The following is a 27001-nucleotide window of genomic DNA, read 5'->3' as shown; positions in this document are numbered from 1 at the left end:
CTATCAACTGCCTTTTCTGTGTTTATTGAGATAGCCAAATGGCTTATGTACTTTATCCTATTAACATGGTATATTACATCAACTGATTTTGGGATATTAAACCAACCTTGCAATCCTAAATAAATTCCACTTGGTTATAGTGTATCATCCTTTTCATCCGTTGCTAAGTATGGTTTGTAATATTTTGTTAAGAATTTTTGCACCCATCTTTTATGAGGGATATCGATCAGGGGTTTTCTTTCCTTGTCACATCTATTTTCCTAGATTTAGGATCAGGGGAATAGTGAGTGGCCTCATAGAATGAGTTGGGAAGTATTCATTCCTTTATTTCTAAAAGAATATGTCAATAATTGGCATAATTTATTCTGCAAGTATTTGGTAGAATTCCCCAATGAAGGCATCTGGGTCTGGACTTTTCTTTTGGGGTAGATTTTCAATTACTAATTCAAGTCTTTACTTGTTATAAGTCTATTCAGATTTTAATATTTCTTCCTGAATTGGTTTTGGTAATTTGTGTATCTCTAGAAATTTGTCCATTTTATCTAAGTTGTCATATATTGTCATACCTAAGTTGTCATATATTGGCAAAAGGATGTTTAGTTTCCCTTACAATCTTTTAAATTCTTTAGGGTCAAGAGTGATGGTCCCTCATTTATTCCTGAATTAGTAATTTGTGTCTTCTCTCTCTTTTACTTGATTAATCTGAATAAAAGGTTTATCAATTTTGTTATTCTTTTCAAATAACAAATTTTTGGGTTCAATGATTCTTACTATTGCTTTTTTATTTCATGGATTTCTACTCAATCTTTATTTCCTTTCTTCTGCATGCTTTTACATCGCATGTTTTCATTGATTTTTCTAATTTCTTAAAATAAAAACTTAGGTTATAGATTTGAGACTTTACTCTTTTTCTAATACAGGCATTCAAAGCTATACTTTTTTTTCTCTGAGCACTTTTAAATTTCATCTCATAAGTTTTAATATGTTTTATTTTAATTTTCATTCAGGTGAAATATTTTCTATTTCCCATGCAATTGATTTTTTCTTTGATGTTTATTTAGAAGTTCATTATTTAATTTCCTAATATTCAGAGATTTCTGAGATTTCTTTCAGTGGTCAACTTTTAGTTTGTTTTATTGTGATTGAAGGATATACTTTTTAAATTTTACTTGCATAATTTTAATTTTAATTAAATTTAAATTTAATTAATTTTAATTTTACTTATATAATACTGATTTTTTACTTGTATAATTTTATACTTGTATAATTTTATATAAATTAATGACTTGCTTTATGGCCTGGCATATGGTCTATATTGAAGAATGTTCTCTGTTTACTTGAAAGGTTTGTAGTATGTAGTCGTTAGGTGGAAAGGTGTTTATTTGTCAGTTAGGTTGAGTTAGTTGATGTTACTGCTCAAGGCTTCTATATCCTTCTTTATCCAGTTGTTCTACTTTTGGGAGTTATTGAAATCTCCCACTATAATTGTTGAATTGTCTTGTTTCCCCTTTCAGTTCTAACAGTTTTGCTTCATGTGTTTTGTGGCCCTGTTGTTTGATGCACATACATTTATAATTGTTATCTCTTCCTGGTGAATTGACATTTTTATCATTATAAAATATATTGTTTAGTATATTTTTGTCTTAATTTTATCTGATATTAATACAACCACTCCAGCTTTCTTTTGGTTAATTGTTTGTGTGATATCTCTTTTCCAATCCTTTTACTTTCAATCTATTTGAGTATTTGAGTCTAAAGTGTCCCTCTTCTAGAAAACATATATTTCATCTTCCTTTTTATGTAGTCTGACAACCCCTGATCTTGCGTGTTTTTTAGTTCCTCTGTATCTTTCTTCCTTTTTTTTCAGCACTGAATACTTTTCAGTGTACCATTTGAATCGTGTATTTATTTTCTTTCATTTTTTCCTTTGTTTCTTCCTTGCTTTTTCTTTCTTTCTTTTCTCTCTCTTTCTCTTACATTTTGGAGTTATTTTCCTAGTGATTGCTCTAAAAATTACAACATGCATCTTAGTTTATCACAGTCTATTTAAGATTAATATTACCTAATTTTACTAAAATATAGAAATTTTTCTCCAATCTAATTCTACTCTCCATTTTTGTGCTGTTATTGTCCTATATACATCTATATATGTTATCAACCCAACAATATAGTTTTATACTTGTGGATTTACATAATTTTGTCTTTTAAGATGTTAAGAGAAGAATAAGAAAAAGGTTGTTTGAGCCTTTTATATTAACCCAAATGTTTACCATTTCTAGTACTCTTCATTTCTCCCCATGGATTCAAGTTAGCTCCTGGTATGATTCATTTCAGCCTGAAACACTTCCGTAGTATTTATTGTAAAGCAGGTCTGCTGGCAACAAATTCTCTGTCTTTGTTTTTCTGGGAATTATTTGTTTTGTCTTTATTTTTAAAGGTTAGTTTTGCTTGATATCAAAATCTTGTTGACATTTTTTCTTATCTTTCAACATGTTGGAATATGTATTCCACTGTCTTTTAGTCTTTTGTGTTTCAAATAAGAAGTCAGCCATTAATCATTTCAATATTCCCTGTACATGATAAGCTATTGTTCTCTTGTTGCTTTAAGATCTTTGGTGGCATTTAAAAATATGATGATGATATGTCTAGATGTAGATCTCATTGTATTTATTCTAGTTGGGATTTTCTGAGGCACTTGGATGTGCAAATTGATTTTTTTCACCAAATTTGGCAAGTTTTAGGCCATTATTTCTTCAAAAAAATTTTGCCCCCCTTTTCTTTTCTCTCTTATAAGACTTCTATTAAACACATATTATAACACTTGATGTTGTCCCAGAAGTTTCTTAGGATCTGAACATTTTTCTTAAAACATTTTTCTCTCTGTTCTTTAGGTTGAAAAATTTATACTGGCTTGTCTTCACATTTTAAAATTTCTTCTGCCTTCTTAAATCTGCTGTTGAGCTGGTCTAGTGAATTCTTCATTTTAGTTAGTGCACTTTCCAACCCAAGATTTTCCATTTTGGTTTCTTTTTAAAAGATTTTTCTGTCCAGTCAAATTCTCAGTTTTTCAGTTATTATTGCTCATTGTTGTCATGCTGTTCTTTATTTCTTTAAACTTTTTTGTTGTTTTTAATTGAATATATTCACAATAGCTACTTTTAAGGTTTTGTTTTCTAAATCCAATATTTGAGGACATTCAGAAAGTTTTATTAGCTTTTTGTTTTCTTATGAGTCACATTGTATTATTTCTTTGTATATATTCTCATTTTTGTTAAAACTGAACATTTTAGATAATATATTACAGCAATTCTGGATTCTGATATTTCCCCCTGAAGACTGCCATAGGTTCTTTTCTTGTTCTTATAGTTGTTTTATTTTGCTATCTTTGTTAGTTTTGTTTCTTCATTTAGTAACTTGGCTGGGTTCTATCTGTGAAGTCTGTCTTCCCTGCAGTGTGTGGAGGCTGATGTCTCTACTGATTGTTTTTCAGGTGCTTATTTTTATTTTTACTTTTTAATAAAAAAGAGATGGGGTCTTTCTATGTTGCCCAGGCTGGAGTGCAGTGGCTATTCATAGGCATGATCCCACTACTGATCAGCAAAGTAGTTTTGACCTGCTTTGTTTACGACATGTCCAGTTCATCCTTCTTTAGGCAACCTGGTAGTCCCCTGCTCCTGTGAGGTCACCATATTGATGCCAAACTTAGTGCAGACACTTATCAGCATAGCACACTACAGCTCAGAACTCCAGGGTTTAAGCATTCTTTCTGCCTCAGCCACTGGAGTAGCTGGGACTACAGGCATGTGCCACCATACCCAGCTCTTTTGATTTTTAAGCCTGGATTTCTATGGGTAATTCCTATGTTCCTTAGTGATTGGCAAATGTTTTTACAGATGATGGGCTTATATTCCTTAAGTCAGTAAGACTTCTGTCATCTGTCAATAGATCTGTGTATAGGTAAGATAATGCATTTCTTTTCTTGCTTTGCGTATGTCAGGTCTTAAAAATCTGGAGGAGGAATGCACTTTAATGTCCAGGCCATTTAGTTCTTGCGTTTCTGCTCTGCATATACACGACCGTAGGATTGGCTAAAAGGCCGTGGCTACCTCAGACTCTGTCCCATCTCCATTGGGAATATATGCAGCCGTAAATGGAGCCTCAGGCTAGCAGAGTAGTTCTTTCCCTATCCCAGCCCCATCCCACTTCCCTCTGAGATTATCACTTTCACCTACAACCCCACTGGGCATGTACATTACCCCCTTCCCCCTCTCAACCTCATCTTTATTTCACTCCATCTAAACATCTGATTTCCTTCTGAAGGACACTGAGTTTTCATCCTGTCTTTGATCTCAGGAGCACAGAACCCAGTTGATCCAGCTTACTTTAAAAATATTACTCTATTTAATTATTTCCTCATTCCCACAGGCTTCTGGAATTCACCTCTCTTATCAATTTAGGCAATATATAACCGAAAGACTATTCTCATTGTAGGCACCTTGCCTAAGAATAATTCACCATTCTTAGCAAAATATTTCAAATACCTCCTTCATTGCCTCTAGATGCAACAAACGCTGATCACAACAGAAAGAAGGAGGTTGCCAAATATAACACAAATACAAGTCACGGTGCTCCAGAAAAGAGACACAGGGAGCTGCCACACTATGTATGCTATCAGATTCATTAACAAGTAAACACAGCATCTCGCATATTTCCAAATACTAACAGCTTCCATAAGAATCAACTAGGAAAGGAGTAATACTCAACACATGTACTTATGAGTAATACTCAACACAGGTACTTTGATCAAGCATGAAGGCTGGGCATGGTGGCTCACACCTGTAATCTCAGCACTTTGGGAGACCGAGGCAGGAGGATTACTTGAGGTCAGGAGTTCGAGACCAACCTGGTCAACATGATGAAACCCCGTCTCTAATAAAAATACAAAAATTAGCTGGGTGTGGTGGTGCACAGCTGTAGTCCCAGCTACTTGGGAAGCTGAGGCAGGAGAATCGCTTGAACCCAGGAGGCAGAGGTTACAGTGAGCTAAGATGGTGTCACTGCAGTCCAGCCTGGGCAACAGAGTAAGACTCCGTCTCAAGAAAGAAAGAAAAACAAAAAACAAAAACAAAAACAACAAAAAAAATGACTACGAATCAGCAGTAAGGATCCCAAAGCGAGATGTAGAAAATTCAAAGTGGACCATAATGCATTAGATAAGAATAATCTGACCACAACCTTTGCTACGCAGGTTAAAGGTCCTCACCAATCACTTAGTAGAAAGAGCTGGACAGTGAGATCTGAAGCCCTGTGTATTCTTTCAAGCTTGCTGCACTTCCATTTGTAAATGTGCATGATTACTGCCTCAGGTGAGGGCTCCTCATTCGCAGCAAATCCTTTGTCATGTCCAAAATTTTTGAGTTTAACCCACCCCCCATTTCCAGATATGATGTTATATGTGAATGCCTGGGTCCAATAAGCCTGCTTTGTAGGGCCGAGATCCTTAAATCAAGACAGAGCAGCACCACTTGCTTCAGGCTGCTGTGGCTAGTTGGCTGCTGTCAGGCAGGGCTGTGTGTTACTCTACTATGCCATTTTCCTGTTTACAGAATAGTCTCTTGTGCATTATTTTGATTGATTTTTATAACATGTCAGGAAAGGGAGCCACAGAGGTAAAATGACCCCCAGATCCCTCTTCAACTTACATTGAACCAGTCTTTCTCTATCTTGAATGAGTAAAGATTATCTTTCCACTCTAAGTAGAATAATTCTGTAGTTATCCCCATTCAAGAGAATTTTATTTTATTCTTTCTTGCAAGGTCCTGGCTTTCTTTCAAATCCCTTCAAGCATAAATTCAGAGTGGTTCATGACTTTTCTTAAGCAGAGCCGATTTTTCTTTAGGATGTGTCTTATCTGTATTATTTGATATATAGAAATCAGTGAGGCTAAAAAACTCAGATAACATTAATAAAAGCTTCTTAATATGAGGAAGTAAGGAAAGCAAAAAGACAGCTCCACATACTTTTATAGATGATCTAGTTCCACCCACTCAATTCACCAATTTAGAGACTGAGGTCTGATGTCACGTGTCAGCCAATGCCAACCCAGCACTCAACTCTCAGCACAGGGCTCCTTCCATTTCTAAAAGGGCAGGGAAACTATAAACAGCTTAGCTGGTGCCAGTAACCGATTCCACTTCCTCACATGGATTGCATCTCTGTGTGGCCGGGATGGATGGTAAGTTTTAGGCTGTGGCTGCCTTGGGCAGCACTCCTCAACCTGGCCATCTGCAAAGAAGACACAGGTGACAGTGGGCTTCCCAAGACCCCTCTGAAGACACGGCACTTCCAGACACCCCAATTGATGTAATTTGGTTGTGTCATAGAACAAAGCGGACACCCCAGTATCACTGGTATCTGGGTGATGCCCCGAACTTCTGAATGTACTGCCAGATATCTAATGAGGGTGAGTCTTCCGTAGGCACAGGCCTGGGAAGCACTGTGCTTTAAGAAGAGCTTGTCATAATGGTAAGAACATAAGATTGGGTGTTGAAAAACTGGAATTGAATATCTGACTCTGCAATATATGGGCTTTGGAGATTTGAACCTCTTACTTCATTTCTCCAAGCTTCTAACTATAGGTCAAGAAATATTTAATGAATGCCTCTTTTATATGGAGGCTTAGGCTAGGCTCTTGGAACACTGCAATGAATGAGAAAGACTCAGTTTCCTCTCTTTGAAACTTACTAGTTCATTTTCGGTTATCATCTACAACTTACAAATACCTATCTTGCCATGTTATAGGAATCAATTGTGACTGTGGCTGGAGAAGCACTTTACAGTCTGCAACTCTTGCCAGTTTCATTTGGGACAGGAAACAGGGCTTATTTCTGAGCCAGCTGGCAGCTCACCCCAGCCCCTGTGTGTGTAGTTTCACTGCCTCCTCCAACCACCCTAGACAGGAGCTTCATAGAAACCGAGCCCTTGGCAGCTGTTACAGCACCTTCAGGCTCTCTCTACAGGTAAAGTAGTAGCCTTATCCCAGGTGCCCCATTTCTAGCAATGTGTCTTCTCCAGGACCCTCCCTGGAGGTGCTTTCGGTACTTCTTGCCTTACAAGAGCCAAACTCCCAGATGCATCTCCTTATTTCTGGCCTCAGCTCCTTGTCCCCTTGGGTATTTCTTTCCCATTTCTTGTCCATAGAGAAGTTTATTCTGTTTATAGTGGAGGAGACAGTTTAAGGACTGCATTTCCAGCCAGAATTCATTGGATACCTTCAATATATCTAAGTCAGTTTGTCTTGAAAGCCCCATCAGTCCTCTGAGCCCTGTTCCTTCTAGAATCGTGCCCCAGGTAAGCCCTGGCCCTGGCCCCAAAAGCATGTCAATTTTCCTGCCGACTTGGTCAAGGCCAGCTGTGTTAGTACCCTATTGCTGCAGTAACAAATTACCAGAAAGTAGGGGGCTGAAAATGACACAACTATATTATCTTTTGGTTCTGCAGGTAAGAAGTCTAAAATGGGTTGGTGGAACTGCGTTCCTTCCGAATGAGCTTCTGGATAGAATCCACGTCCTCTTCTTTTCCAGCCCTTAGAGGCTACCTCCATTCTTCCTCTCACGGCTTCTTCCTCCATCTTCAAATCCAGCAATGTGACCTCCTTAAATCTCCATCTCTCTCTCTGACCTGTGCTTCCTTCGTCACATTCCTTCTCTGACACTGACTCTCCTGCCTCCCTCCTTCCCTTTTAAGGACCCCTGTGATTCCACTGGGTCAACCCAGATCATCCAAGACAATCTCATCTGCAAAGTCCCTTTTGCCCTATAAAGTAATATCTTCACAGGTTCTAGGGATCGGGGCATCTTGTTGGGGGCTGGAGGAAGCATTAATTTGCCAATACTAGTTTTTATCTCTATGCTGTGATCCCTCCTCAGGCTCCTGAACCTCTAGAATCTAATCTGACAAGTTCAGCTGCTGTGATGGGCCAGGAGTTCCTCTCTCCTTCCTCCAGAGAAAGCACTAGGGTTTCTGGAGGCAATGATCCTATCTTGGCTCTGTGGTACAAAGGGTGACCCGAATCATTGGGCTGTTTAGATTCCAGAAACCATGGCCAAACCTTAGGAGGTGGGTCTCTCTCCCTGGGCTGGTAGAGATTTCTGTGCCTCACAGGTTTTATGCCAGGTATTTGGCCATCATTTGTATTGGATATGCCTAAGCCTTGCCTTAGAGCAGGAAATGGCCTTATTGACCATCTAGTCTAAGATCTTACCTAACAGATGAGGAACCCAAGACCCAGAGAGGTAAAGTGATGCTCCTAATGGCAGAGCTGGGACCAGAGCCAGGTCTCTGCTTCCCCAGCCAGTCCTTCTTTCCTTGCTCCACATGCCTATCTCCCTATCTCCCTGTGGGCAGATCCATGAGGTTCAGTTAGGAGGGGTTCCTTGTTCACTGGACGTCTATAATCCATCCCAACACCCCAGGAGAGGCCTGTCCTGATGGGGAGGTGAACAATACTTCCCTGGAAGGTCCACCCCTGAGGCAAGCATGCCACTCATTAAGGCAACCCTTCTCAGGAGTCCAAGCTCCAGCTGCTAGTTGTATCAGAATCACATTAGATGGAAAGAATCACACATCACAACTTATTGATGTGATTGCTCAAGGGTCCAGATCTAAGGGCCAGGGACTGTATTGCTTGAGAGACGAGTGACATGTTTCTACAAACAGAACCAGAGAACTAATGTGGGCTTTCCTGGTGAATTCCAAAAGACGGGCAAAGATAAAAGGCCACACATCCACCAGTGACCTTAGTATGATGAGAAATCATGCTCAAATGAAAAGAATGAGCACCCAGAGCCCTCTTGGTAAGTCTGCAGGGGCAAAAATTGAACTGAAGTGGGTGTTTCTGTACTCTTACTTAGATGCTGGGTTTGGCCCCTGGGTATATTCCTGAGCCTGCTGCACACTTATTTTCCACATTTCCCTCTCCCTACCCTTCAAGGATAAGCCAAGCAGAAAGAGGTAGGGGGTGGGGTGCTCTGGACTTGGGAGCCCATGCCAGCTGCCAATGTGCTGTCCCTAGGCAGGCAGGCAGGAAAATAACCTGCTTGTCTGTCTGCTTGCCTACTGCATCCTAGCCAGGATTTTTGGCTGGGCTTTTTTGACTGTGGTTGTGGCACAAAACAGTTAACATTTTTACCCCAAAGTCTAAGATAACTCAATAGAATAGTCTCGAATGATAATTTTTTATCCCTTTGTATTAAAAAAAAGGATAGCATGTTTTATCTTATTATAGAAAATAATACATGATAATGAACTCAAATTTGGAAAATAGCAAAAGCAACAGAAGGAAATGAAAATCACTAATAATTAATTTACCTAGAAATAACTTCTGCTACTATGTTGGTATATTTCCTTACAGACTTTTTCCTTATGTACATAGTTCTTTTTTTCTTTTACAAACAATTTCTACTACACACATTCTTTAACTTGCTTTTTGAAACCTAATAATAAGTTCCAAATATTTCCCCATATTATTCAATACTTTTACAATGTATATGTGTAATTGTGGTATAATATTTTAGGTATACTATATTTTATTTAACCAATTCCTTATTTTAGGCATTTAAGTTATTTCTAGTTTTTCACCATCATAAACAGCACCAAGATAGTTTTTTAGATAAGCCAGTAGGAAATATTAGTTGCAGCCTGTATCTTAGGTATGTCAGTTGAAATGGAAACAAGAATTTCTATAAAGATATATCTTGACTTTGGAGAGTTAGTGTTGTCAGTAGCATTCAACCAAGAAGTTCTTTCTTTCCTCTCCAAGTGATGTAGATTCTAAGAAAAGAGGATAAAGGTCTTTGAAACTTAAGAGGGAACACAGGGGCTAGAGCTGTCTGTGAGGCCTTACTGGTGAAGGAGTCCCTGGCCAGCACAGCCCATGCAATGGGAAGAGAGTGGACCAGGAGAACCCTGCCCCAAAAATGCTCCTTAAAGGACTGGAAAAGGGACAGAGACATCAGGAACCTTGGGGCCAGGGTAAGATGGCTTAGCAAACAAGGAAGTCTGATTCCATTTATAGAGGACAGATGTGTGGCTATATTTATTTTATCTAAAAGAGAAAAGAAAACCTTTGCTAATAAATAGTATTATACAGTTAGGCACACAAAAGTGCATATAATTGATGAATATAACATGGTAGGAGTACATGCTCAAAAATATTTTACCAATGGGGCATACAACAGAATAAAGTTTAGAAACCATTAACTTAAAGTAGAAACTTGGCCATGAACAGAGCAGCACAGGAAGGGAGCTCTGGGGAGCTGCAGCCTGTGAATACCTGGCAAGGGTAGTCCCAGTTTAGATCATCCAGTTTGAAACAAGTGAAAAGAAAGGAACATTGCTCTGCCCATGAGTGTGTGTCTGTGTCTGTGTGTGTGATCAGCGGTCACTCCAATTACATTTTTCTTCTATTCCAGTTTTCTTACCTCTCCTGACTGTTTCCCCAACTTCAACATTCTTCTAAAATAAGAGGTTTGCTAAAGGTTGTTCCTACAGACAAAGTGAAGTGTGTAATTATTGACTCCCATTAACGAGATGAACTTCAGGGTGGCCACTGAACCCTGTGGGCCATAAATGCCGGACTTGAAGCCTGCACTAGCACATTTCACTCTGCAGTGGTGCAGAGCAGGGACAATGGCAGCACTCTTGGGAGAAAGATCAGTGATTCTCCAGCTCTGAAGGTCGTCCGTCTCCATCTTACTGAGAGCCTGTCCTCATCTATGAGGACACCTCCTACCCTTCCTCACCTAGGGAACTTGCTCTCCAGAAACAGTGGCAAACCCATTCACATGTAGGTGTCAGAGGTCCCCATCAATCAGCAAATGAAGCCTGAAGGCAGAAATGGGTGGCTAATGATGAGCTTCACTGATGAAGGAGGAAATGCTGGGCAGCCCTTTATCATTCCGTAGCCTATCAATACCTCAAAAGATCAAGAGTCAGAGGTGAGACTCAGAGTCAACTCAGCCACTTATTTGCAGCCTGCAGTGACTGTGGGTGCAAAGGAGGCTATATCCTGAGAGAATTTTCCCGCAAAGTCTGCACTTGCAGTTCAAAAGGTGACTCAGGTCCCTGCTACTCCTGGGATACAGTTCACTTGAGAGGTGTTCAGGGACCCTTTTAAGAACATGGCAAACTTTTGGGGTAGGGGAAGAAATTGAAGAAAGGATGAGAAATGCTGGTATGAATCTGGTCTCCTCTGAACCTGTCTAATCAGACTTCCTGAAGGGTCTAAGAATTCACAGTCCACAGATGCATGGGATCCACATGCCAACCCAGACCCAGGGGGAGAAAAACCAAGGCAAAGTGGGCTGAAGAGTGGCCCCCAGGGCATATGTCCAAATCCTAACCCCTGAGTACCTGTGAAGATGAACTTAATTGAAAATAGACTATTTGCAGATGTTATCAAGCATTCGAGAATGAGATCACACTGGACTTCAGGTGGGCCTTCAATCCGATAACACATGTCCCGTTAAGATACAGATTTCAGACAAGGACACAGGAGGCATGCCATGGAATGACAGAGGAAGAGTTTGGAGTGAGACATCTACAAGCTAAGGAATGCCAAGGATTCCCGGCAATGCCAGAAGCTGGAGTGGGGCATGGAAAGGATTTCTCTTCAGAGCCTGCAGGAGGTACTAACCCTGCAGACATCTTGATTTCGTACTCTTGGCTTCTAGAATGAGGAGAGAATGAATTTCTGTTGTTTAAGCCATCCGGTTTGTAAGAATTTGTTAAAACAGCCACAGGAAACTAATACACAAGGGTACAACAGGAGTGCATCAAAAATTTGAATGACCCCATTCTCCTGTTGCAATACCCTAGTCGTGTGTGAAAGCATCCTTAGCCACTCCAGGGCTCCAGGACAGTGTTTCACCACCTTTTGAAAATGAAGCCATCTTGATGAACAGAAGAACCTCAGTAGCAGTGCTGCATCCAGACCCTCCACCAAAAGCAAAACAAAACAAAGCAAAAACCTGAGAGTCAGAGCATGGGGAGAGAGTTGAGCTGTTCCAGGAAGAATAGGAGCCTCCTCACTGTGGAGTCTGCTTCCATCTTTTCTGTGTGTGCCCGTGAGTGAGGCCCTGGGGAGAGGGCTCTGCAGATGGGCTGAGAGTGTGTTTTCCATTTTTAAGCCAGGATTCATGCTACAGAGTAAAATCTTGCCTTGCTGGAGAAGAAAAATACCTTTGACTACATTCCAAAACACCGGAAGCAGTTAGACATCAACATGGCCCCTGGCACTTCTTAAAAAGTCACAGAATGCCTCCATCTGATGGTTCTTCAAGTTTTTAGTAATTTATAATATTATGTTCCATCAAAATGATCACTTTTTATTATCTTGCTGCTCTGAATTGTATCTTCCTTATTATTCTCAGCTACAGAGGCCATAAATTAAAACCATTCAGGATTTATACACTTATAGTTCATTATCTTTGATTGGTATCATCTTGCTGCCTTTTTCTGGTCCTTCTATAACTGACAAGAAATATTGCAGTAGCATCTAAATACTATCTGACCCATGAATATTGAGTTAGAAAACAAAATAGTGACTACATAATACTAAAGGCAACCCATCCCCACTTCTCATCTTCACCACCAGCACCCTTTCTGCCAAAATGACCAAGAAACTGAGACTCTAAAGCTCTGGGATTAGAATATAGGACACTGGTTGGCCATTGTGCAGAATGGACAGGTTGTTTTCTCTTCCCGAACCTTCACTTCTTTCCCTGAAGGTCAAGGGAGTTTACTACAATAGGCTGCTTCATGAGGAACAACGCTACTTCAGGGAAAGGTAGTGTTATAAATAACTGACTAGAAAAGTGATGAGAGACGCACTCCTGAAAGCTCCAAACACCTCTCAGTGCCATTACTGAAGCAGTGGATTTTCTGGGAGGGCTGGGAGGCTGATCTCCTTGTTTCCATGACTGATCCATGCTGTGTGAGTACAGACCACTCCATTAGACCCCAGACAAATTAGCAGAAGTTTCTGACAGTGGTGAGCCTCTCTTAAGTTATGTTTGGATGCACCCATTCATGAAAGAGCTTGGTAAATGAGACTGGTGTATCCACAGCAGCTTTTGCTATGGTTGTTCACACCACCATCCTTAGTATTACTAACTACTACCTGATGCTAACAGTGATGACTTTTCAGAGCAATGGAAGTTGACAACATTTACTTTAAAAAAAACGGATATTCCAATCCTGATTCATCTAATGGGAAAGTTTCACATTCAGTGTGTGCACTGACCCTTGGGATCCAGCTTCATAAAAACTAAAGGCATCGATATGTTTCCATGCTAAAGAATGCTGAGAAGTAAAAATTTATTTATTTTCTTCCTTCCCTCCTCTCCCCCTTCTTTTTTGTTTTGTCATAGCACTCAGTGTATTGTGCGCATGTCAGCGATCACAGGTGGAGGAGGAGAAACAGATCACCAAGTGAAATGCACAATTTATCAGCACTGTTTAAAAACATTTCTTTAAAGCACAAACTTTCAAAGTTATCATGTGTGACTCAGTAACATCTGTGGAATTTATAAAGAACACAATTTCCACTTGTCCCTCTCTCTTGATCTCACTGAACTGTAATCACAGTTCCACTCCTGGAATATAAATTTTTAAAAAATCTGTAATGACCAAAAAAAATGTTTCTAGAGGTTAAGTGTTGGAATCTGGAGATAGTCCTAGGGGTGGCTGAATGGGAGTAAGTCTGAATGGGAGTAAGTCAACAGTATTACAAGCCCAGCTATGCCTCAGAATCATCTAAGAAACTTATGAAAAATGAAATAAAACAGATTTCTATGAAAATTGAAACTGCAATGGGATGCTATATTTAATTCACCAGACAGATAAAAAAATACAGCGTGACAATAGCAATATTGATGAGGATGTAAAGCCATGGGGAGGAATACCAATATATCACTAGTGGGAGTACAAATTGTTGTAACCACTTTGGAAAATAGATTGGCATTACCCAGTGAAATGGAAGATGTTCTGACCCTCTCACCCAGCAATTCCACTCTTAGTTACATGCTCTAAAGCAATGGTCCCCAGCCTTTTTGGCATCAAGGACTAGTTTCTTGGAAGACAATTTTTCCACGGATGGTTTTGGGATGAAACTGTTCCACCTCAGATCATCAGGCATTAGATGCTCTTAAGAAGCACTCAACCTAGAACCCTTGCATGCACAGTCTGTGTGTGTGCACAGTGCACAATAGGATTCACGTTTCTATAAGCACAAAAGGATTCAAGTTCCTATAAGAATCTAATGCGGCAGCTGATCTGACAGGAGGCGGAGCTCAGGCAGTAATGCTGGCTTGCTTGCTACTCACCTCCAGCTATGCATCCCATTCCTAACAGGCCATAGACAGGTACCAGTCTGCAGCCTGGGTGTTAGGGATCCCTATTCTAGAGAAATTCTTGAACATGTGCACCAAGAGAGATGCACAAAAATGTTTACAATAGTGTTGATGGCAATAGCAAGAACCTGGAAATAATTCAAATGTTCAATGACAGTAGAAGAGATCAATTGTGATATTTTTATGCAAAGGATTAATAAAGTACCGAAAGCAAATGAATCACAGCTACGTGTATCAAAGTGAACGGATCAAAACCAGTATAATCCCATTTATATACAAGGCTGAAAACATGCAAACCTAGTCAATATGTTGTTTGGAGCTGTATACATAGGTAGTATAGCCATGAAAAAGAGCAAATAAGTGATTCACACAAAATATAGGAGAGTGGTTACCTTGAAGGGTGGGGAAAAGTTTGTGATCTAGGTGGGATACAAGAAACTCCAAAAAGACTGATAATGTTCAGATTCTTCAGCTTTTTGGTGGTGAGAATGCAAGTGTTGTTGGTTTTGCTGTAATCTCTAATCTACGCATGTATATTATATCCACTTTTTGCTAAATTTCCTAGCAAAAATGTAAAATACACAGACACATAGTCTCCATCTCAGATCTACTGAATCAGAATCTCAGGTTATAGGATCTAGGCAGTCTTTTCTATAAGTTATCCAGAAGAATTCTGATGCACTGTCAGGTTAAGAGCACTCACCTACACACACACACACACACACAGACACACACACACACACACCCTACAATACCTATCACCATCCAGATAAAAGCAGCTTAAAATGTAAGTCAAGGTCAACCCATCCCAAAACGGTTATAAAAACAAAAAGTCAGCCCAGGAAAGTATATAGAAAGGAAAGTCTCTTTTGGTTCTTTGATGACAAGGTAGAGGCTGAGGTATAAGCCTGGGAGCATTAATTGTTTTTGTGCCACCTCCAATCTCCCTCATCAGCTTACCCAAGACCTGACCTGTTAGGCTCCCTAGTAGCATGAGCCTGAGATTCTCTCGAGAATCTGGCCACAGAGCAGGCTCTGGTCCTGGTCTTTCTACAAAGACAGAAGCATGATGTGGTGGAAAGTGCCCTTGTCGAGGACTTATCACAGCAAGTATTTAGACCCAGACCCACATGTACATGCTGTGTGATCTTGGGGCAGTCACTCCCCCGCTCTGAGCACTAGTTTTCTTATCTGCCCTGCCTCTCTCATTGAAATCCAATGAGACAGCGTAGGTGGGAGTGCTTTGCAAACTGAAAAAACTACCCTGAATGTCTAATAAGCCCATTGCCACTTCAGTTATTCCTTCTTCCAAAACGCCAGGAACATAGGCTTTCAATTCTGAGTTAGTAGAGTTTTCTAGGTCCAAGACATTGGGAGTCCTAAGATTTGCCTTGGTGAGACATAAAACTAGACTAGAGCTTAGTGCCTTCATGTCTCTGTCTAAGAAACTCAGCACAATTTAACAATTGCCCACTACTTTCCTCTGAGCCTACCTTTCCTAGGCCCTGATAATAAAGAAGGGGACATTCATAAACAGCTCAAGACCACAGGAAGCATCACACCAAGCAAATGTGTCGCCTGAGTATTTATGAACGGCTTAGAAACATTTAAGCCGGTTCTACAATACCTTCCAAATTAGGATTGCCAGATCTGGCAGTAAAAACAAACATGCAGGACACTCAATTGCATTTGAATTGTTTTGTAAAACTGGAGTAGTTCTTAGTTTAAGTGTGTTCCAACTATTGCATGAGACACACTTGTACTAAAAAATCATTTGCTGTTCATCTGAAATTCAAATTTAATGAGGTATCTTGTATTTTATCTGGCAATCCCATTTCAAATACCAATCAGCACTTTCTCCTGCAGGGAAATCTGCATGGAAGAGAGTTATGAAACCCTACTTTTATTACTTGTTAAAGAATAAAGGGTTGGGCTGATCTTGAGATGGGACTTGTCTTCCTCCCCTCCTTGCATGGCCCAAGAAGCCATGGAAAGTCACAGATATTAAAAGCAGGTTTCAAAGTAAACAGAGCAGAACAGGAGTGAAGTCTCATCATTTCAAACAGAAATAGGTATTCCAGCCTGGCCCTGACCCACCCAGGACATCACCAGCAGCCTCTCCCTTACCTCTGGGCATCTCCTTAGTACGCTCTGCCCCAGGCCCATCCAGCAAGTCCATCTGGGAGGCCTCCTCGGAGGGGACGCGGCGCCAGGACCAGCTCTGGTTCCTGAGGTCATGCAGTGGAGGGGAATATTCCAGCTCACAGGGGAAGTCAAAGCTGCACTCCAGACCTGCAATAATAGCCAAGGGTCAATGGAAAAAACCATTTCCCAAACGTGACTTTTCAGCCCCCTCCACTCCACACTAGGAGGTTGGCCTTCATCTCCCTACATCCTTTGCCCTGTCCAGGGGAGATCAGTTGTCAATACCACAGGGCTCTGTATTGGTGAAAAGGGACCTAAGAGAATAAAATGTGCTCTTTCTGTAACTCATATTACGGGAGATGTTCTCAGAGAAGGCAGGTAAAAAACAAAGCTAACTAACAGGTTGAATGGTGAGAAGCTCTGCATCTTGTGAAGTTACCTGAAGACATAGAGAGGGCCTGAGGGTGAGTGGGCAGAGCCTGCCCAAGAAACCCATGAGGGCTGAGTCTAAGCCTGGCTCTGCTTTTACCAGCCCAGTGACTCCAAGCAAGAAAACTCACCTCTCTGACCCTTAATTCCCTCACCTGTACATTAGGCTGATAATTACCACTCAAGTTTGCTGTAAGAACTGGTGGTAAAACATACTGCCTACGAACATGTAATGTATGTGCGGCTTACAACCTAGATGATGGGTCAGAGTGAACAGGCAACCTACAGAATGGGAGAAAAATTTTGCAATCTATCCACCTGACAAAGGGCTAATAAATAGAATCTACAAAGAGCTTAAACAAATTTACCAGAAAACAAACAAACAACCCCATCAAAAAGTGGGCAAAGGATATGAACAGACATTTCTCAAAAGAAGACAGTTATGTGGCCAACAAACATATGAAAAAAAGCTCATCATTACTGGTCATTAGAGAAATGCAAATCAAAACCACAATGAGATACCATCTCACACCAGTTAGAATGGCGATCATTAAAAAGGAAACAGATGCTGGAGAGGATGTGGAGAAATAGAAATAGAAACGCTTTTACACTGTTGGTGGGAGTGTAAATTAGTTCAACCATTGTGGAAGACAGGGTGGCGATTCCTCAAGGATCTAGAACCAGAAATACCATTTGACCCAGCAATCCCCAGCAATCCCCAGCAATCCCATTACTGGGTATATACCCAAAGGTTTATAAATTATTCTACTATAAACAGACATGCCTACATATGTTTACTGCAGCACTGTTCACGATAGCAAAGACTTGGAACCAACCCAAATGTCCATCAATGATAGACTGGATAAAGAAAATGTGGCACATGTACACCATGGAATATTATGCAGCCTTAAAAACGGATGAGTTCATGTCTTTTGCACGGACATAGATGAAGCTGGAAACCATCATTCTCAGCAAACTAACACAGGAACGGAAAACCAAATACGGCATGTTCTCACTCATAAGTGGGAGCTGAACAATGAGAACACATGGACACAAGGAGAGAAACATTACACACCAGGGCCTGTCGAGGGGTGGGGGGCTAGGGAAAGAATAGCATTAGGAGAAATACATAATATAGATGAAGGCTTGATGGGTGCAGCAAACCACCAAGGCACGTGTATACCTATGTAACAAACCTGCATGTTCTGCACATGTATCCCAGAACTTAAAGGATTAAAAAAAAAAAAAAAGAATTCCAGATGGCCTAGGAACTTCAGGATGCTTTGCAGAGGAAGACAAGGCCTGCACAAAACCAGAGCAAACCAGAACCAGTGGCCCCTGTCACCTTTAGATCATTAGCATATCATTATAATGCAAAAGTCACCACCCATAGAGGAGAATCACTGCCACTTTCTGCACACGTGTCGTATGAAGAGCATGTTCCTGATCCGCACCTGCGTGTCTGAAGTTCTTCTCAACACAAACTTACATAGCCCCTGACCCACGTCTAACCCTGTAACATTCCCCAGCTTCTCACTGCTCTGGGAGAAGCTGTCTTTAGAGCAAGTGCTCTCTCCTTCTGCATGCCTGGCCAGAAATAAAACCTGCTTGCCCTTTTCCCTTAAAAATAAATAAATAAATAAATAAAAACAATAAAAAACCCTATGTGATGGTTTGATAGGTGCAGCAAACCACCATGGCACACATATACCTATGTAACAAATCTACATGTTCTGCGCTTGTATCCCAGAACTTAAAGTAAAATAAAGAATAAAATAATAAATAATAAAAAAATGTACTGCCTATGAAAAATGGACCTGGTCCATATTTGATGCTCTGAAAAATGCTAGCCAGGCCCTGTCCTTTCTGATTGATAAGGGAAAGGCCATAGGGAACTGGAATTTCCTCAAAGCCTGCTTTGCCAGCCCTATAATCTACCCTTCGATCTCCTCTCCAGAGAAGAGGGCCAAGGCTATGAAAATGAGTCAGGGTTTATTTTCTCTTGGGGAGTGTTTGGGGAGGGTCATTGGGTAAGGAAAGAGAGAAAAGAGAGGCAGGAAGGGCCCATGCCCTGGGATGTTTTGTACTTTGTTGAGCTTCCCTGGGCAGACTCTTTCTGTCCAGTGATTCCACGTTTGCCCCACTTTTAGGGTACATGGGCCACTCAGCTTTTCTTCCCCTTCCTTGCTCATTGTCTACTCCCCAAAGTGGCTGAAGAACTTTGCACATGGCGGGCTCTCAAAGCTGGCTTATGGATTAACAGAAGATGCCAAGATGCAAAATGTTCAACCACCTCGTACTTCATCCTCTCCCCGAAGCCATGAGAATAAGAAAAAATGGGATAATGTGATAGATATTGGACAGACAATATGAGGAATTCAGTTTGAGTCCAGGCTTCACTAGTTACCTCTCATGTGTGAACTTTGGTTTTCTCATCTGCAAAACAAAGGACTTATAGACTAGATGATTCCAGGAACAAGCACTGGGTGAAACTTGGGTTGCAGCTCCATCTCTGCCACTGATTTGCTGGTGACCTTGAAAAAGTCACTTAACCTCTCTGGGCCTCAAGTTCCTCAAATATAAAATCTAGAACAGATATTTTCTAAAGTTCCCTCTTGATTTGGCTTTTTAAAGATTCCAAAGTCCTTGGTCTCAGAAGAGTTATACTAGCTAATTTATAATAGCTAATTTGATAATTCAATCTTTGTGGCAGTGCCAATGGGTGCTACACCCCAATTAGCATTTGTGCATTTTAACAGTTGCTTCTGAGGCTACTACTACCCCAATCTCCAAGACAAGTCTGGTGCTGGAAATTTCAGAATACAGTGGGGGCAGATTCTAAGGCAGGCAGCCGGCCACTGGATTGTCTTCCAATGGGTGTCCACACCCATAGACAGCTGGCCCTGCTGCAGAGTGGGAGCAAAATATTCCTGTTAACACTAACCAAACTATTCAATCATAGGAGAAAAGAAAAAGATCCTTCAATTACACTTCTATTGAGTGTCTTTCTGCTCCTCAGCTGCTTTCCAGGAGCTGCCATCCTTCTGGCCCTAAAGTTAATACTCCTTGCCCTTTCACGATTCAGACAACTTGCCTTCATAGTGGCAAGCTGAAATGGGTAGCTCTCACTTTGTTTGAGTTGATAAGCCACTTGCTCTACAGTTGGTGTCCAGGAACCACAGGCTGCCTTAATCTTCAAGATGTGCTTGAAGACACCTGGTTTTCAGAGCAGACTGCAAAGAGAAAACTGGTCCAACATTTTGTACTTTGCAACACCAAAGTGACACAGGAAGGATTAGCCATGAAACATGACTAATAAGGAGAGGCGCAGCCATGAAATGAAACTCCTCTAGGGAGGGTCAAAAAGACACATCCACATTGGTGGATGTTCATGTCAGCAAAAAGGAGAGAAAGCCGCCAGCCACTCCCATCCCACATTGACAATTATCAGTGCCTTTCCCAAAGCTTCGACTTCTGCGGCCATCCCCTATCTTGATTTTTCTCTTCCAATGAAAGATGACCTGTTTCTATTCAAGACAGAGGTGAGGCGTGCCAACTGTCTGAGTTGTGTCCTGCCTGGCAAATGTGCCCTACATGTGTATACAACAGACAGACAGTGGAATATACAATCCCAGCACCGAGCATATTAATTCTTGGATCTTTGAACTCTGGAGAGTTTAAGTGTGATAATTGGCTGTGTTTGGGCCAGATCCTGCCTAGTAAAACAGGCTATGCAAATGTACCGATTAAAATGAGTTCCTTCTGTAATTCTTAGTCTGCAGCAACCTCCTTTTAGCTGTTAAAGCTGTACTTTCTAGCTTTAAATAGGAATGGAGTTAATATTACTACTCATTTGGTTGATACTGAATTAGGCTTTTCTACATTCTGATTTAATTTCTTACAAAACGTGGAGACACAGGTTTTTTTCTCTCAAACTAGCCTTAGTGCCTCTTGGGCAATAATACCTTGGGACTTGTCTAAAACACCAGGTTAAGTCTTATTTTCCTCGGGCCTCTTCCGAGGTTCTAGACCTAGTGTGCTTCTTGAATCTCTCTCCTTCACCCTCTTCCAACTCAGTGCCTATGAGGTAGAGACTGTAGAATCTATTTTACAGGAGGGATTCAGAGGGGTCTAGGGCTTCAGCACAGTGCTCAGCCTTAAGCAACCCAACTGCAGAGGCAGGTCCACACCCACCCAGGGGCAGGGGTGGGAAACTACATTCCCTCAGCCCCTCCTGGCGGTCTTCCAGGCACTGTCCTGGGTGTTTTCCTTCCATCACTGTACGTCATCTGCAGAACAACACTGAGAAGTGGACGGTTTCTTCTTCTCTCTATAGGTGAGGAAGCTGAGGCTTCAAAAGTTTTCTTGCCCCCAAATGAAAGGACTACCCCAAGGCAGACCCAGAGAGTGACCTAGAACTGGATAATGTGGAATATCCAGTGTTGTTCATCTCTCTCCTGCAGCTTCAGAATCTCAATTTAGGGCTGAAGATTAATTTACACAATAGATGAGAAACCAATGAAGTGTTTTATCTTGGTTACTCTTAGACCCAAAGCCTGTAAACTTTTCATATCTGAAAAGGCTTCTCCATGATAGGGGACAGATCTATATTTTCTAAATGTCAGGCCCATTTTGCAGAATGACTATGACCTTCAGGAGGATCCAGAGATCTTGACTTTTTTTTTGTTTTGACCCAAGAGAATCTGACCATTGAAAAAGAGCATTGAGAAAAAGACGCACTTTCCAGGACCTGCCTATCACATGTGTGAAATCATTGTCACTTACTTTCTTGTTATTTCCATCATGGAAGAAAGGTAAGGTAATGGAACCTTCTGGAAAAGATCTGCCAGCTGAGAGGAGGGTCAAGTGCTATGAAGGGAAAGGGCTCTAGCAGAGCAGTGAGGATGGTTCTGGGCTTGGTCCTGTACAGAGCAGCTGAGACCCCAGCAGGTCCATTTCTGTCTCTAGGCCTGTTTCTTTGCATTTGGAAGATGAAAGAAATGGAGCATGTACCCTCCATGGTGCCATTCATCTCTGAAGGTCAGTGATTCTATAGGCTTACCCTGGGCCAACACAATCAAACCTACAGACCACTCAGCCTGCCTCTGCTCAGGAGCTGCTGCCCCTAAACAAGGACTTGTTGTCATCCCAAGAGGCAGATTTCCTATGGAAGGAGGGTAAATGTACATCACACTCAATGGGGACTTGGTTTGCCTCCAGATTCTCAAAGAATTAAAAAGCTTGGCTGGGTGCAGTGACTCACGCCTGTAATCCCAGCACTTTGGGAGGCCCGGCAGGCGGATCACCTGAGGTCAGGAGTTGGAGATCAGACTGACCAAAATGGAGAAACCCTGTCTCTACTAAAAATACAAAATTAGCCAGGTGTGGTGGCGCATGCCTGTAATCCCAGCTACTTGGGAGGCTGAGGCAGGAGAATGGCTTGAACTCGGGAGGTGGAGGGTGCGGTGAGCCGAGACCCCACCATTGCACTCCAGCCAGGGCAACAAGAGAGAAACTCCATCTCAAAAAAACAAAAAGGAAAGCTTATGTGAGTTTTGCACATAATAGTTGCAGGATAAACAAGTGAGTGTGTGTGCACACACCTGCATGTGTGTGTGTGTGTTCATGCATTTTTATCATCTGATACTCATTTCCTGAAATCTCCCAGTATATGAATCATATTTTTAAAGACTGAATTCATTAACAGTTAGCTTCTAGACATTGTTTTAGTATGAAGCACAGCCATTCAGAAAAATGTTGTGGTAAGTATCAGAAAACCACAGTGGTGGTCCTGCCCAAAGACATATCCAGTCTCCCTTATCAAAACCCCCTGGCTGTAGAAGAGTTGTCAATGACCACCCACCTTGAACACTCTGAACCTGAGGGTGGAAATATAGCCTCTAGGAATGTGTGAGACTCCCAAAGCAGTCAAGCCCAAGGCCTGTGCCTAGGAAGCCCAGCATTGGTTACTCAGGCAGAGATGGAGGCCTTCCAACCGGGGCCATGTACCAGGCCGAGACACTCAAGGAGATTGCATGCAGGTTCCAGCTATTCTCTATAACACCACAAAAGGGGAATAGGGAGCTTGGTGCATTTTGGACACTTGGGTCTCCTCTTGAGTGGGCTCAGAATATCTAACAATGCTCCTTTGTATCCAGACTGACCTCAGATTTCCCCAGAATCCCTTGGATCAAGGCCCTTTATGCCTCCTTAACCTTGAGCCTGTTAACCCAGAGACTAGTTTCTTAAATCCTACTAGTTTTCTAAATCACCTTGGGTCAGTTTCAAGGTAGAGGACCAGCAGCTCCCCTTAGTTTTAAAGACATCCCCTCCAACATTGCCCAGTTTCCAGGTGAATGTAGGGTGGCAGGGCCTTAAAAGGCAGCCCCCTGGGGCAGGTCCACATCAGCCCCTTGGATGAGGCCTTGCAGCCTCAGGCCACAGTGAGCTTTGGAAGCAAATACGGCAGAATGAAAGGAAGAGTCATAAAAAAGAGAAGAATGCCATGCCCATCAATTCCATAACACTTCATCCTTCTTGATTTTGTCTCTTATTATGAAGTAAAGCTGGAGGTCTTACTTTCTTGTTCCTGGCAACGCATGCTGTAGTGTGTATAGAAGAGCCCTGACCCCCATGGAGAGGACTTCTGTGAAGGCGTGTGGGAAGTGTATTCATAAGCAATAACACTCGCCAAGGACTCACTGGGGCTGGTCACCATGCCAGGCACCTTACATGATCATCTTATTTAATCCCTATGAATTAGGCAGGATTCTTATCTCCATTCAACAGATGAAGGCATTGGAGCTCAGAGAAGTGAAGTCACATCTGATGTTACTCAGATAGGAAGGGACTATGTGGTCTTTTACTGATGTGTTTCCTTCCTCTAAGTCCTGAGGCCCTGATTTCAGTAGGTCACAAATGGGATTGCCAATAGAAAAGGCAGCAGACATAGCTTCCCTCATGTAGAGCCACAGACATGGACATGTCTGTGGCTGCAGTGAGGCAGGAAACAGTGTACGAGCTCCACAAGTGAGGCAGAGCTGACAGCCACTGACTCTGCAAGTATCACTTAAAGGCAGTGCCAACCTTACTGTGGTGCAACAAAATACTAAAGAAATGGTCACGGTCGTGTGCCATCAACTCCTTCAAAATGACAATTGAAATACTATTTCTCAGGATGGACAGGAGGCTGTGCTGAAAAAAAAAGGCATGGTATGCAAATTCTGAATCAGCCAATGTGCTGATTTAGAATCCCAATATTCTGAATGGCCGCACTTCATACTACAACAATGTACAAGCTCTGCAAGTGAGGCAGGAAAGGACCTGGGCCCAGAGAGGGACAGGCAGGGCAAAGCTGGGGGCAGGACAGGAGCCAGAGTGTCTTCGCTATCTTGAAGGTTCTGATATGACCTATAAAGCTGGGCCTGGGATGCCCTGGGTGAGGACTGAGTCAGAGGACACATCACCAAGATCTAAGTCTGAATCTCAGTGGGTGTACGGCTCAGGAAGCCAAAGCCACAAGTGCAATAAAGCCCAGGGCTTAAAATTCCCTTCTAGGTTTCTTGATTGTATTAGTCTGTTCTCATGATGCTAATAAAGACATACCAAGACTGGGTAATTTATAAAGAAAAAGAGGCTTAATGGACTTAAAGTTCCACATGGCTGGGGAAGCCTCACAATCATGGCAGAAAGCGAAAGAGGAGAAATGCACATCTTACATGGCAGCAGGCAAGAGTGTGTGTGTAGGGGAACTGTCCTTTATAAAACCATCAGATCTCATGAGACTTACTATCATGAGAACAGCACAGGAAAAAGCTGCCCCCACGATTCAATTACATCCCACCGGGTCTGTCCCATGACATGTAGGGATTATGGGAGCTACAATTCAAGATGTGATTTGTGTGGGAACACAGCCAAGCCATATCACTGATGTCTTCCAGAATATGTGCTGTGTTTCTTGGGTCTGATTGGGATCCCAGTTTAGAAAACTGAGGGTGGGTGAGCAAAGTTTCTGTGGCCATCAGGATGTATCTGTTTTCAGAAGCGGCCTATAAGAGTTCATTTAACTGAATACTTGGTCAATGGGATCTGCATCTGAAAACAGAATTATCAGGCTTGCCACTCACTTAAAATATGACAATATGATTGTGATTTTGTATTGGGGTTATTTTCCTGCTAAAAATGCTTTCCTGTCTCCAGTTATCTTGACTTGATGTCTAACTACTGGGATACAGAGCCTGACGCTGGGCCTGACTGTCCTCACTTGTTGAATGGTGATGTCTGTGATACCAATCAGTCGTACAATCTTTTCCCGTATGTCTATGGCCATATGTCTTATTCATCAAGTAACCTTAATATTGTCATGAATGATTCACAGGAATAGAGCACAAGACTTGAGATTTGACTCTAATTCTGCCATTTGTCAGCTCTGTGATATGGGACACTGCTTTGTGCTAAGCCTCAGTCAGGTCATCTCAGTGAGAAGCCTCATTTCCCAGAACTGCTGAAAGGGCTTAAGATGATGAGGCATGTGCTTAGAAAGGAGAAATTCCCAAAGCACATTGGCTGATTCTGAATTTGCATAACCATGCCTTTTGTGAACACAGCTTCCTGTTCATCCTGAGAAATAGTATTCCAATTGTCAATCTGAAGGAGGTGATGGCACATGACCATGACCATTTCTTTAGGATTTTGTTGTACCAAAGTAAGGTTGGCATTGCCTTTAGGTGATATTTGCAGTCAGAGGCTGTTAGAACTTTAAGCAACATTTGAGGTCAACCATTTCTTCATTGGAGAAGTGAAAAAAAGCAAGACCCAGGCAAGGGAAAATACTGACTTAGGGCCACGCGACTGATTAATGAGTCCTTCACACACAGTGTGGAGGACATCTCTCCTGGCTGCAGAAGTCTTTCTGAATGTCACCTCTTCAGGGAGCACCAGACGGGAGCTGGTCAGAGGTACTGCACCACTAGCTGTCATGCATCTTCAGACTTCACTTACTGGCCTCTCCAGCTGAGACTGGTTTTCTTAATGGCATAGGAAAATGCCAATGTATTCCTGACAAGCCTGGTTAAGTGTCTTCAATAAAGAACCATATGAAACATCATGCGTACATGGCAATTCTCTTACTGCTGGCCTTTAGAGAGATCTACACATAAAGCTACATTTCATTAAATGGAACCCCAGAAATTAGCATTCTTAAAACACTGTCAGTCCTTAAAGATTGTACCCAGCTCAAGGGAACTCTCTCAGTGGCCACTAATCTTGAGGCACAGGAAGGATCCTCTTTGCTCGAGGGATTCATCAGAATGTCCCAAATGTAGGCCTTCAGAGTCATGAGGGACCTTGGAGACCTCTGAGAGGAAGGGAAAGGCTGGAGAATGATGGGGATCATCAAAGATTGCACAGTGGCTGGTTGCAAGGCTGGTACTAAAATTCTGTTTCTAATCCTGTGATTGTTATTATGATAATTATTCAAAGCTGTGTATGACAAATAGACAAAACAGTATCTTAAACAAGTAGAAAAATTCTGAAAAATCCTCACTATTTTTTTCTTGAATAAATTGCCAAAAACATTTATGGCTAGGTTTCAAATATCTCCCAATGATCAGATGGCTCAACTCACCTCCAATAAAGCTTTTTGGGTTGTCTCCTCCTGCATGTATTCTTCTGCCAACAAACTGCTTTTTGATGGTTGCTGGAAGCTCCCTGCCAGTGAGCAGGTCTGTTCTCAGGCCAGGAGCCACAGTGAGAACAGGGTGAGGGAAAGCATGGGGCCAGAAGCAAAGGGGAAAGTTCACTAGAGAATTCTTAGGAAGCCTCCCAGCTCCAGGCGCATCAGTCTTGTGCTCGGGGCAATTCATTTAACCACTTGAGTCTTGGTTTTCTCATGGATAAACCAGGGAGAATTATCACACTAATGATTTTGATAAAAATAATATAAATACCTGTAATCCCAGCAATTTGGGAGGCCAAGGCGGATGGATCACTTGAGGTCAGGAGTTCGAGACCAGCCT

General features: G+C 41.8%; 1 protein-coding gene across 1 annotated transcript in view; it reads right to left on the bottom strand.

Annotated features, from left to right (window-relative positions):
* The window catches only part of ALK (ALK receptor tyrosine kinase), a 738088-nt gene that overhangs the window by 489482 nt on the left and 221605 nt on the right, over nucleotides 1-27001 (bottom strand). The window contains exon 3 of the mRNA XM_019021235.4: nucleotides 16539-16703. Within this exon, the coding sequence (XP_018876780.4) occupies nucleotides 16539-16703 (165 nt within the window). The remainder of the gene's footprint in view (nucleotides 1-16538; nucleotides 16704-27001) is intronic.

Source organism: Gorilla gorilla, chromosome 12 (genome assembly GCF_029281585.2).
Source record: "Gorilla gorilla gorilla isolate KB3781 chromosome 12, NHGRI_mGorGor1-v2.1_pri, whole genome shotgun sequence".
Taxonomy (NCBI): Eukaryota; Metazoa; Chordata; class Mammalia; order Primates; family Hominidae; genus Gorilla; species Gorilla gorilla.
This window is presented reverse-complemented; position numbering and strand designations above follow the sequence as displayed.